Source organism: Bidens hawaiensis, unplaced genomic scaffold (genome assembly GCF_021521415.1).
Source record: "Bidens hawaiensis isolate Kalapana, Puna unplaced genomic scaffold, B.hawaiensis_p1.1 tig00012283_1, whole genome shotgun sequence".
NCBI lineage: Eukaryota > Viridiplantae > Streptophyta > Magnoliopsida > Asterales > Asteraceae > Bidens > Bidens hawaiensis.
In genome coordinates, this window is record NW_027491999.1 from 258,100 (window position 1) to 272,270 (window position 14,171).

A 14,171-nucleotide genomic window follows, 5' to 3' on the forward strand; every position below is an offset into this window, starting at 1 on the left:
AAAAACTCATAAATTATTAAAAAAACACACATTAATACTTAAAAATAAAATAAAAATTAAAGTACTAAAAAAAACATTATTCTTATTCTTCGGCTTGGTCTTCTTCGATCAACCTCTTTCGGATACGTTCCTTTTGCTTTTCCATTAGCATTTGATCGACCGGATTTAGGTTACTGAAGTCTCTAGTAAGAAAGTCCAAATCTCTCATTCGACTTTTTTCCTTTTTGTCATTAGAGACCACCTCCATGGTTTTGTTGAATTTATTGAGGGATTCAACAAGATTGGCGATGTTTACGGCTTCCCCCTCAGCCGGTTTTTTCCCCTTGGCGTCCCTTCCCAATGGCCGCCTCCTCGTCGGTGAAGACGTTTCCTCCTCCGCAATGTTTAGGTCAAATCCAACGCGGCAATCCGACCCGGTTGAAGTGCTATACGCTCCAGACGAACTAGTTTTAGTCCGTTTCGCCCTTACTTCCGCATCAAAATCCGGCGCCACCAGCTCAACCCACTTGGAACACCTTTTCAACCTCTCCCACAACAATAAATCGTCCCACGTCTTCACCATCCCATACCTCCGCAAACACTCCTGCTTCCACTCTTCGACCGTGAAATTGTAAACCGCCAAATCATCACTGCCACTTGGTCTCATACGACCGCTGTTCCTGTTGAAAAAATTAGTAAACAAGCCGACAAATTTTCTGATTTCGGACCACCGACCCGAAATCATATCGGCGTTCCGCTCTGTACTCCCAACGAGCATGTAGAACGTCTCCCTAACCTTTGTCCAAAAAATCTTGCTCTTTTGGTAGTCGGCTGCAAAATGAATAAATAAATTAGATTTCCATTTAACTTTTTTATTTAACTTTTTTATTAAAAATCCTTTTTAAAAACGTTAAAACAATTACCGCAACGCCGATCCTCAGAAATGACTATCCAAGCCCGACACAAGGCTTCCTTCTCATCCGATGACCACGGAGTGGCTTTCAGTTTCGTCCTCGGAGTCGAAGCCGGTCCCGACCCGTCCGTTGCAACTTGTTTTTTCCGGTGGACGCGTCTTTTTGGTCCCGTAGCTTCACCGTGTGATTCTTGTGTCTCCGGAACAACAAAGTTAGGAGACGGTTGTGTGTTGGAAGGTTGAAAGCCGGATGATTCTTGCGGCTCCGAATAAAACATCGGTTGGTGCGGTGACGACCATAAATCATCGTCAAGATAATCTGAATCAAGATTTTGGTACCAATTTCCAGCCATTTTTAAAAAAAAAAAGTTGAGAAGATGAATTGATTTTGGGTGAAGGTTTGAAGTTTTGGTATAAAAATGGGTGAAATGGGGTATAATTATATAGGAAAAATAATTTTTTTTTTGGTTTAGTTCGGCTCCCAACGGTCAAAAAACCCTCAAATCCCGTGCAGCCCTCTCTCTTCTCCCGCTAACCGGCTCACGCCTGCATTGTTTTTCGCGTTAGCGCCCCGTTAAGGCCCCCGCTAGCGCCTGGTGGTGTGGTGTTAGCGCCTGGGGGCGCGAGCGGAGGGGCTCTAGCGCCCCCGTTGAAGCCCCACACCCCTCTGTCTAAATGGCCAAAAAAAAAACAAACGTGGTTCATACTTCATAATTGATTACTTAAAGATTTTCATTTAAAACTGTCTTGTGACATAAACTTCTATAAAAGTCATACAAATCCGCATCTGTAGCACTATTTGTACCATATATTTGATTTGGATATATTGATGGAATAGAAGTGAATGTAGGTCATGCTTTCTTTGGAAATATGATGAACCCCTGAGGCAATCACCATTATAATTCCTTAACGTTTTGTCTTTTCACAAGTCATCTTTCTTTTCATTATTATCTAGTGGAATGGATGATGTATATACGAACACCAAGATCTGTTAGTCCTATTTTGTTATATTAGTCTTTTGTATTGTGTTTGTTATGTTTTGGACTTTAGTTGTTAGTTGTGAATGTTTAGACCCAAGGGAAATAATGTTATAAAGCACATTGGGCATTTGATATAACTTACTTCTCATGCATGTTTTCCTGTAAATAGGAAGTATGCCATGAGAGTAATTGTTGTTCATTGTAAATCAAAGGAAACATTTTGCAAAATTCTCAAAACACACATATCTTTCTCTCTCTCTCTAAAACCCGAAAATAACATCTCAAGATCCGAGACCGTTTAGGTGGCTTAGTGTGATTTCCGCTAACACTAAGCTTGGTTGATCCAAGATCATTGTTAGATCCACCCGCCTTGGGACCTACAAGATCAATTATTTAAACACATTATTTATTCTTGAACCACACAATTTAAAACTGCACTGTCACATGCAAGTTCATTTACAACCAATATTAAAATTTAAAGCCAACTCATATATGGGTGGTGGGGTGCAACCCCAACGACTCATATATGGGTGGTGGGGCGCAACCCCAATATTAAACCCGTTGGAACCCATTACCACTAGTGAAACATTACCCAAACCTGCTGCTCGATCTCTCTCTGATCCCCAACACACAACATCTCATCACTTTCTCCTCTTCTTTCTTCAAGTTGTATTCACCCAGAATCGATACCCAGAAAAATGGGGAGGGTGGCGGCGGTGTAACCAGAGTACCCAAAGGCACTACCCGCTACCCACCCCCATCCAAGGAAAAAAAATCAATGGTGAATGAGTCAAAGTAACCAATGATGAAAAGACAAAAGAGTTCCCCAAACACCATGGGTGAAATCTTTGGTGCACAATATGGTGTTCCTCCTTTTCGGTATAACATTTGCACAATTGCTATATGTGTGTTAATTCAGAAATTGCTAAACTTAGGACTATCATGTTTATTTCATATATTTAGAAAGATGATAACTTATTTTCAATCAAAATTATAGTAATCAGGTTTTTTTAAACTCGGTCAAACGAGGAAATGACCAAATCGTAATTTGGTGTTCCTTTTTTTTTGTACCTTTTTCTTAATTTAAATTATTTATGCCATTTTTTTTGAAAGTACCGATTACAGTTCCTTCGAACACCCAAAGGCCAAAACGAAGGGGAAAACTACTTATATTGATATGGAAAGAATGGTCTTTTTAGCAATAAATGGTGGTGGTGGGGTTCTTTTAGGAATCTTGTATATGGTATAGAAAATGTGGGTCACATCCATAACAAATTGCAATGTTATATTGAAGTAGACAAACATGAGTAGGGGGAATGGGGGCCATTTTGTATTTTCATCAGAATAAATGTAATTTTAGTATACATACATATAATCTTGAGTTTAATGTAACTTTCATTGTATCAGAATAAATGTAACTTTCATTGTATCACATTATGCAAGTTTGTACATGAATATTTGGTGGTACGTCTTAGGTTAATTTGTAATTTCATACTTTTTTTTTTACAATAATATAAATGTTTTTAGGTTCATTTATAGAAGCAAAATAGTAATTTAACTAATTGCCTAAAGTGATCCTTACCATTGCAAATCCTTCATTAAGAAAGTAGAAAAGAAAATTATGCTAGAAAAGAAAATTATGCTAGGACAAAACAAAAAAAAAGTTTACAACTAGATGGTTGATTTGTTTTTTAACAACAAAACTGGCTTGAATAGAAACAACATTGAGAAGAGATCTAGTAAACGCATTTTCTTATTTCTACTTGTCAAACTCTTCTCTCCTTTTTTATAAAATTTAAAATAATATATCATATTCACCCCTAAATTGCTGCTGAGATGATGATGATGATAATTTTTTTCTATATTTTTTTAATCTTAAAACGGTTTTGAATATACGTAATAAAAAAATCATACATAAAAGATAATTAAATAATAACACTATGCACCTGAAGGTACAAACATTACGCTTCTCTATAGACTTACTTTTGAATGTACTTCATTTATAAGTCTAGTTTGATGATTTGAATCCATCCATACTTTTACTCTTACCGTTTGTGACACACCTTATCTTCAGAGTAATTACCAGAGACTCACAATTTTAGAATCATCGTCGTCATTCAAACAATTGTACAATTGTCGGCAAGCCACAAAGGCATTACCAATTCTATTAAACTTATAATAGTCCTAGTTATTGCCACCCTCTCTATAAAGGCTAAGTCAGCATGAGCGACTGCTGGTATATTAGACAATCGTTAACTCATAAAACACTCGCATTAAAACTTCACACTTTTACTACTAGCATGACATCACCCAAAAACATTATAAAACAAGATTTAGAACTCACATGATTACCGCTAAGTACTTCATGCTAAGACGTCTAGGCTAGGGCAGGCGTTACACGATCTACATAAAGTTAACACACACAAACTCGTCACATTCAACTAGTGTCGCCAACAGTGTTGCTTGCAATGTTGCCAACAGTGTCTCTAACATTATCTCCTAACTTGCGTTAGGTCTTGCAAGTGCCACCTAACTAGGGGTATGCAACTGGTACAACCTGATCGGACCCCAAAACTAGTTTGGAACCAGAACTGATTTGCACGATTTCTCAAACTCGGAACCGGACCTATTACAAAGTATGGTAAACTGTTTAACTGATTTCTTTCTTCCCAATAAGTCAAATATATATAATATATACTCTTAACTAACTTTGAATCTATCACAAATGGTATATAACCTTTTGCACTAATAGTGAAAGTACATAACCAGATTCTGAAAGTATGATAAACACATAACTTGAATTTCATCAACACAAACACAAGTTTATAATACAGCATTGGCAATAGGCAGCTTCAGGTTTTTTGAAAACAATTCTGACGTTTACTCATTCATGGGCGATAATTGTTCCGGTGGGTAAGTAACCGGACCAGACCGTTTCCCGATTACCCATGTAAAAGAGAAACGGAACCGGGCATTATTTCAAATCTGTATAAGAAACTTTGAAACCAAAAACAAAAAACTAATACACAATAGCCCAATAGATCCTTAACATAAGCCCACAAAAATCCTGATGTAAAATGCACTGATCCAGCCTTCCAGCTCACTAAGTAAATAGAAAAGAATATTAACTTAGTTTTGGCCCATACAAACATATAACAATTGATAATACTGCAAAAGATTGATTACACAATTATGCATGTCTAGCCAAACTGTTAAAATTACCAACTCAGTTATGTACAATGTGTATACAATATTAATTGAAAGCTCGAAAACTATTTTTTTAAATGTGGATGCAGAGTGTTAGATTACTTCTCTTTGACGGGGGTTTTCAACGGTATAAGGAATGAAATCGGGGTACAAAGGAACTATGGAGTTGGCGTAGACAATTGAAGAAGACGGTGGCTGGGTTTTATTTGAAATATGTTAGTCGATAAAATGAGTTCCTTCGGAACTTAAACGTTCTATTGGACTATTGATTGCTTGTTGAATTCTTTTGGTTGATGGAATTTAGTGAACTATTTTTCAATTTGAATTCCATCTTTAACCAGCCAAACATAACACTTGATGATATACTTCTATAAAACAAGTGGAAACAGTTCTTGTTATATGTATTATGTTCATGGCATGTTGTTATTATGGTTTAGATAACAAGTCTATGTTACATTTTTATATCAAAAGTGATTGTTGTTAAAAGTGTTTGGGAAATGAGAGTAAATCTATGATTCACTTATTTGCATTCCAACACTTTTAACAACAATCACATGTAAATATAAACATAGCATAAAGTCGAACATTTAAACCAAAACAGTACATAGCGCGAATCACTACGAATATATATATATATATATCTAAACGACATATAGAGTCCGCTCTCAATGCACCTCAGTGTTTCGTTCTACCATCGCCCTCGGTGATCACATCAACAAAGCTCCCACCAGCCGGAATCATGGGCAAAACATGTTCTTGATGCGGCACAATAACATCCAACAAGTACGGTCCAGGCGTATCCAGCATCCTCTTAATGGCTGCCCGAAGGTCAGCTTTTCGGCTCACTCGGGCAGCTGGGATACCACACGCTTCAGCAAACTTTAACATGTTTGGGAATATTTCACCCTCTTTCGACGGGTTACCTATGTAAGTATGAGCCCGATTTGCCTTATAAAACCGATCTTCCCACTGAACCACCATTCCCAAATGTTGATTATTCAGTAACAATATTTTCACGGGCAGATTCTCGACACCAATCGTCGCTAATTCTTGAACATTCATCAAAAAACTTCCATCACCATCAATATCAACAACTACCGCATCCGGCCGGGCAACTGCTGCCCCGATAGCAGCGGGCAGCCCAAACCCCATCGCCCCTAACCCACCCGAGGTCAACCATTGCCTCGGCCGGTTGTACTTGTAAAACTGGGCAGCCCACATCTGGTGCTGCCCGACCCCAGTGGTTATAACCGCGTTCCCACACGTTAACTCGTCAAGCACCTGAATCGCATACTGTGGAGGAATCGAATCACCAAACGATTTAAAACTCAACGGGTGATTCCTCTTCTGTTCATCCAACTCCACCCTCCAATCCCCAAAATCAAAATTATCAACCGAATTTCCCTCCAAGATCGCATTGAGACGCTTTAACGCAATCTTAACATCGCCACAAATCGACACATGTGGTTGTTTATTCTTCCCTAATTCTGCCGAGTCAATATCAATATGAACAATTTTAGCTCGGCTCGCAAAACTTTCTATCTTTCCCGTCACCCGATCATCAAACCGAACCCCAAACGCAAGCAACAAATCCGCTTTATCCACCGCATAATTCGCACAAACCGTCCCATGCATTCCAAGCATTTGAAGTGAGAGATAACTCGAACCTGGATACGACCCGAGCCCCATCAAAGTAGTAGCAACCGGGATCCCAGTAAGCTCCACAAACCGTCTCAATTCATCACCCGAATTCAAACAACCACCTCCCACATACAAAACCGGTCTCTTCGATTCATTTACCAACCGAATAATCTGTCGTAACTGATTATCCTTCGGCGGTTTCGGTAATCTAGCAACATAACCAGATAATCTCATAGGCGTGTCCCATTTGGGCACTGTTAATTGTTGTTGAATATCTTTCGGAACATCGATTAAAACCGGGCCGGGTCGACCCGAAGTCGCCAAATAAAAAGCTTCATGTACAATTCTCGGAATATCATCCACGTCCAATATTAAATAACTATGTTTTGTAATAGAACGTGTTATTTCCACAATTGGGGTTTCTTGAAACGCGTCGGTCCCGATCATTCGCCTGGGGACTTGTCCGGTTATGGCGATGATGGGGACACTGTCGAGTAAGGCGTCGGCGAAGCCACTAACGAGATTGGTGGCGCCAGGGCCTGAGGTGGCCATGCAGACGCCGGGTAAGCCCGAGGCGCGAGCGTAGCCTTCGGCGGCGAATACGGCGCCTTGTTCGTGACGTGGAAGGATGTTTTGGATCAGAGTTGTGCGGGTTAAGGCTTGGTGGATCTCGAGTGAGGCGCCACCCGGGTAGGCGAAGACGTGGGTGACGCCTTCGCGTTCGAGGGCTTCGATAAGGACGTCGGCGCCTTTGCGTGGCTCGTTGGTGGCGAAACGGGAGGTGAAATGGATTGGGTGGGTGGTGGTGGCGGTGGTGGTGAGTGGTTTGGGGTGGGAGAGGACGTTGGTGATGTGGAGGGTACGGTGTCGTTTTGGAAGATTGGAAGTGATCGGTGGTGGTGGTAATGTGTGAATGATACGGTGTCGTTTTGGAAATGGGGTGGAGGAAGGTGGTGGAGTAACGGAAGCCATGGTGATTCTCGATATATTACTTTGTTGCATTACTCGATATATATTCTAGTCAGTCAATCCAATTGATTAAGTTGTTTATATTAAAATGAATCGAGGTTTGTAAGGGGTTAGTTAATGATGCCACAGAGGTATTTTTTTTGGTAGGACGAATGAGTTTTTTTTAAAACTTAAAATATATAGGAGTGCTAGCGGACATAAATTCTAGTCAGTCCTCTTCCCCGTCGGCCGTTCCCCGACCACCACCGCAGCTTTTCCAGCCGTTCTCCAACCTCCTGCCTTCCTCTCCTCCTGTCTTCTACTCTTCCTCGAAGCTCGATTGCTCGAATCCTCCCACTTTGAAGGTAAGTTTGCATTCATTTGTTAAATGTTAATTGTTCTTGATTGCTAACTACTTAATTGTTAGGTTATTTGTTAAATTTAGTTTTAATGGCTTGTGGTCACGAATAGTATATTTCAAATCATGGTTGTTGGTGTTGAGTGTTAAAATGGTTGGAAAGATAAGAGTGGTGGTGTTGGTGGATGTTTTTTGTTGAGGTAAGGTTAATTGTGTGAATATGGTTTCTAACCGACCCGAACCTCAAACGGATCCGGAATTTATTATTGTATTTTTATTATGTAATGAACTTTGCCCGAACCATCTAACCGACCCGAACCTCAAACCGACCCGGAATTTTTTATACCCGATTCTATGAAATTGAATCATCTAAAAGTTGTGCACCACCTGAAAAAAATTCCTGGATCCGCCACTGTTGATAACCTAGTATATATATACTAGTTTAAAACCCGTGTAATACACGAGATGCTCACATAATGAAACCCACAAATAACCTAGTATGTGTGTGTGTGTGTGTATATATATATGCATTATTAAATCTAAAACAGGTCGGGTTACAATACGGCAAAATATACTAATGCCACATTTTATTCATGCTAATCTTATGCATGATATTTTTTATGTCATTTATAATAAAGCATCTTATCATTTTTTGTTATAAATTGTTATTTTATTAGAAAATATAATTACAACTTATAAAATTACTAAGTGGATCTTTTTCATAATTATGAAAAAATTGTGTGAGAATACACCACGTATTCTTATGAATATTCCTTTAAAAAATATAATTTGAACTTATAAAACCATTTAATTTGATAAAATATAAGTTTGTTTTTAAAATTTAATCATTTAATTTTTGTAACTTAATTGTATCTCTTTTAAGCATCTTGTGCATTACACGGATTCTAAACTAATATATACACGAGTTAATAACCTAGTATATATATTTGTACAATTGTCATGTTTTAAATCATGCCTAGAACACATTCATCAAAAGAAGTTTACCAAACATAAAAAACATTCACAAATTTCATACCCGTTAAAACAAACTGTTCATTAACTTCAACTTAGATTCAATCGATCCAAGATCCTCTTCGGCGCCGTCTTTTCCATGTTCTCTTTCGTAGTTGCAGACAATCCCTGATAATCTAACATATCATTTAAAACCATATCCTTTGACACGTTCACATCGCTAAGTAAAAGCTTCACAATATATTTTCGTCTAAGATCTTCAAGCTCTGCTTTTTGTTTCCTTAACACTAGTCCACGTTTGTCAACCTCTTCACTCCCATATTCACTGATCCACTCCTTTGTATTTTCACCTTTAAACGTCTCAATGTGTCTCATAACAAACACCCCACAATCAACATAGTTGTGTTTAGTCCCCCATGGTACATCCATTCTCGTTATATGCAAAGAGTCCCCCATCGTCATATGCAATTGTCCTGTTTTAAACTTCTTAGGTTTTGGGTCCTTTTATTTTAACATTTTTCTAACTTTTCAAAATACACATATATGAAAGTTACTTGTTTGAGTCCCATGTATTACACGGGGAATTGATGAAAATTATAAACTGCAAACATTAACCAAAATACAATTAACAACACAATTATTATATATTGTTAATACAACTACAAGTTATATTAAAATTACAGAAATTACAAAACAAACATTACACAAAAAATTTAAAAATAAGCAAAAATTTCCTTGTACACTACATTTGTGGTTGTATTAGCTAATATACCTTGTTTATCAAGAATCAAAATCTTTAGTCTATATCTGCTTGTAACTCTTGATAAAGCCACATATAGTTGTTCGTGAGAGAACACGGGTTCTTTCAAGTACAACCCAACCCTAGGTATAACCCGGTTCAACCGGTTGTACCATTTTTTAGCCCAATATGATGCGAGTAAAAAACCAGTTTTTAAAACATTGGTTCAGAGATATCAATTAAGAAATTAATTTTTTTTATATTTATTTATAATGATCAACTATTTAGATTGAGTTAATAGAAGACAAACGCATCAATTGATACTTTTAGATGATTTTTATTTAAGTTTTATGATAGGAAAAACATTTTGGCCATCGTTAAAATTTGTTTTTCATATTAGCGTTATAGCGTGCGTTTTAAGTAGATCTCTCCTCTATATACACCTGTAAAATAATTAACAAAGGAAAAATATTATGTGTACCCAAAATCGTAGATCGGACGAGAAGGTGAATATTGCCATGATTTGTAGAGTAGAAATAATGGAAATGCTTTAAGTTGTGTTTTAAATAGATCACCTGTAAAATAATAAGATGATCGAATTGGATTTTCATGATTTATAGAGTAAAAATGATGTAAATGCATGTCTTAGAATTTAGTTATCTACTAAAATATTAATATTGTTAAGGCTGAGGGGTGTGGGGGCTTTAATGGGGGTTCCAACCAATAATATTATGACGTGTAGCAGAGAGAGAAACTGGATAAGGGGGTGTTGGAGCCCCTGGCCCTGGTGTGGAGGGGCTCCAGCAGGGGCTCTAGCGAATTTTTTTTTTATTTTTTTATAAATATATTCAAACAACGTATTATTAAAAAAACTCATAAATTATTAAAAAAACACACTAATAAAAAAAACACATTAATATCTAAAAATAAAATAAAAATTAAAGTACTAAAAAAAACATTATTCTTATTCTTCGGCTTGGTCTTCTTCGATCAACCTCTTTCGGATACGTTCCTTTTGCTTTTCCATTAGCATTTGATCGACCGGATTTAGGTTACTGAAGTCTCTAGTAAGAAAGTCCAAATCTCTCATTCGACTTTTTTCCTTTTTGTCATTAGAGACCACCTCCATGGTTTTGTTGAATTTATTGAGGGATTCAACAAGATTGGCGATGTTTACGGCTTACCCCTCAGCCGGTTTTTTTCCCCTTGGCGTCCCTTCCCAATGGCCGCCTCCTCGTCGGTGAAGACGTTTCCTCCTCCGCAATGTTTAGGTCAAATCCAACGCGGCAATTCAACCCGGTTGAAGTGCTATACGCTCCAGACGAACTAGTTTTAGTCCGTTTCGCCCTTACTTCCGCATCAAAATCCGGCGCCACCAGCTCAACCCACTTGGAACACCTTTTCAACCTCTCCCACAACAATAAATCGTCCCACGTCTTCACCATCCCATACCTCCGCAAACACTCCTGCTTCCACTCTTCGACCGTGAAATTGTAAACCGCCAAATCATCACTGCCACTTGGTCTCATACGACCGCTGTTCCTGTTGAAAAGATTAGTAAACAAGCCGACAAATTTTCTGATTTCGGACCACCGACCCAAAATCATATCGGCGTTCCGCTCTGTACTCCCAACGAGCATGTAGAACGTCTCCTTAACCTTTGTCCAAAAAATCTTGCTCTTTTGGTAGTCGGCTGCAAAATGAATAAATAAATTAGATTTCCATTTAACTTTTTTATTTAACTTTTTTATTAAAAATCATTTTTAAAAACGTTAAAACAATTACTGTCACACCCGGCCCTAAACGGCGGAAACAGCCGGGTGCGCGCGAGTGGGAATTGATAATCAAGCACGGGTCATTGCAAACATTCAAATGAATTTTCCATTGCGCATGAAATGTCTAGTACAAAATACATTACATTGTTTAGAATTACATATAAAAACATCCACATATGAAAAACGTTGAAGATTTCCGCGCCATATCCCCTTACACGGCGGGAACAACCACGCGTGTGGAAGGGATAGAACTAAAATCTTCCAAAAACCATTTTTATAGATGTTCTGCGTGAAGTGCTCTATGTGTGACTCCTTGCGCTACTAATTATCACCTGAAAGACACGTAAAAACATTTGAATCAGTATAAACTGAGTGAGTTCACAAGTTTTGGTGACTTGATAAATCGTATTGCATCATATCCTTGATAAAACCATATTGAAACATATTTCTGATAACATCATTAAAACATATGCTTGATAAAGCCGTCCCGCGGGTTACGCGCGGACATTTCTGAAAACCGTGCTCGTCCATGCAAAGTGGCGCTGCCACTACGAGCTAAAACAATACCGTCCCGCGGGTTACGCGCGGACGTTGTGCTCGGAAAACTAGGCGCTCGTCCATGCAAAGAGGTGCGACCCCTACGAGCGGGCTTTACAACCAGTAGTACTACCCCATGACCATACTAGGCACTCGTCTATGCAAAGAGGTGCGACCCCTACGAGTGGGTTGATCAAACACAGTAGTCCCTACCCTTAGAGTTCCATTGACGAAGTGATCACTTTCTAAATCTTGCGCACTCACATTGAAAACCAAGATAAACACCATGAACAGATAATCGTTTGCATTGCTTGTAAATATACCATGATAAAACATAATTTAAACACGTGTCCCTCGCCCCGAAAACAGTTTAAAAACAGTGAAAATAGGGGCTGTGAGACTCACCTGTGATTCTTGTTAAGTGATGGTTTAGAGAGAGATTAAACGAGATTCGGGTTTCCTGATGTTAGCCTCGAAATTGGAAGTCTAGAATATGTTTAAATAACAAGAAATATGTGTATTAAGACCAAGTAATCGAAGAATATAAGGGCTGGTCAGAAAAGTAAATCTCAAGACTAAAGTTTCGGCTTACCTAGCGATGGAACTGGAAACGGATGCTTGGGGGATGGTTAGTGCAGAATTACAGGTTTAAGAGAGGAGTTTGAAGTGTGTTTGTGTGATATTTCTATTCAAGAATTGATACTTATTTATAGGCAAATTCAAGGGAACACAATCCCTTGATTTAGGGGATTGAAATCTTATTTATATTGGGTGTAATGATGACAATGTATGGGGTTTATTATTATTTATTTTAGGGATGGGGGTGATGGTCCTAGGGAGTGGTTATAAAGATTCTGATGGATTTGACAGTACATGCAGGACTGTGGTTGGTGAGAGTAGGTGCGGCTGACAGCTGACATTTCGTGTTACAGTATACTTTTCCTGGTACTGTTGTCAGTGTGCAGTCAAAAGGTAAAAATCTCTGAAACACGCAATTGGTTCTTTCTGGGCGGGGGTAATCCCCTTACATCTGAAGAATAGACTAAGTGTTTTGTGCGTGTAGCCTTGCGCGTATAGCCTTCTGCGTGAAGGCCATTTCCTTGAACGTTGTGGGTCCGGCGGCTCCAGTTGGTCTTCGCGCAAGCGTCCTTGTAACGAATCCTGCGCGTATCACTGCGCAGGCGTCCTTATAAGGAATCCTGCGGGTCCATCTGGCTCTGCTGGAACCAGCGTTCTCAGAGTTTATTAACAGGGTGAACTTTTGGATTTAAGCGAAAAGGTGGTTGGTTTCTGTGCAGACGTTCATGCGTAAAGTTTTTAGTTTTAAGGTGTCCCGCGGGGATTCTTCCCGCAGGTGTCGCACATAACTCCTTTTTATTTGATGCGGGTAGATGCGTAACCTTCTCGTAGTCAGGGACGTTGAGTTTCATTTGTAGATTCTCCATGAGGTCTTGTATTTCAACATAGTGATCAGTTATGTTGAAGTCAATTCCATCTTGGAGCTTCAAACAAACTAGCTCTCAATGTTCCCGCCATGCGGGGAGGTTAGTTCCCTTTTTCCGCGCGCGCATAAATGATTTGGGTCTTAATTAGGAAATTAGGATATTGTTTGAACATAGTTTTACTTATTGATCATTGAAGAGGTATGCAACCCATTAGACAGAAACGACATAAAATTAAGTTGTCATGAAAACACAACAAAAACCTGTGCGCGTGGCGCATATAATATATGCCCGCGCTGATCATAACATAGCGCGCATCGCATCCGCGCATGGCGCATATAACATATGCCCGCGCTGATCCTAACATGGCGCGCATCGCATCCGCGCATGGCGCATATAACATATGCCCGCGCTGATCCTAACATGGCGCGCATCGCATCTGCGCATGGCGCATATAACATATGCCCGCGCTGATAATGGCGCGCATAACATTCACAATCTCCTAATAATTAGGTTGGTTACTTGGTTTATGGGATTGGGAAATTACCGGGTGTCACAATTACCGCAACGCCGATCCTCAAAAATGACTATCCAAGCCCGACACAAGGCTTCCTTCTCATCCGATGACCACGGAGTGGCTTTCCGTTTCGTCCTCGGAGTCGAAGACGGTCCCGACCCGT

At 39.1% G+C, this 14,171-nt stretch overlaps 1 protein-coding gene across 1 annotated transcript; it reads right to left on the reverse strand.

Moving 5' to 3' along the window:
* Positions 1-5,711: 5,711 nt before the first annotated feature.
* On the reverse strand, positions 5,712-7,692 carry LOC143540597 (acetolactate synthase 1, chloroplastic-like). The gene has a single exon (XM_077033612.1). It carries the CDS (start codon positions 7,690-7,692, stop codon positions 5,755-5,757), a length of 1,938 nt encoding a protein of 645 aa, XP_076889727.1. The 3' UTR covers positions 5,712-5,754.
* Between the last annotated feature and the right edge of the window lie 6,479 nt (positions 7,693-14,171).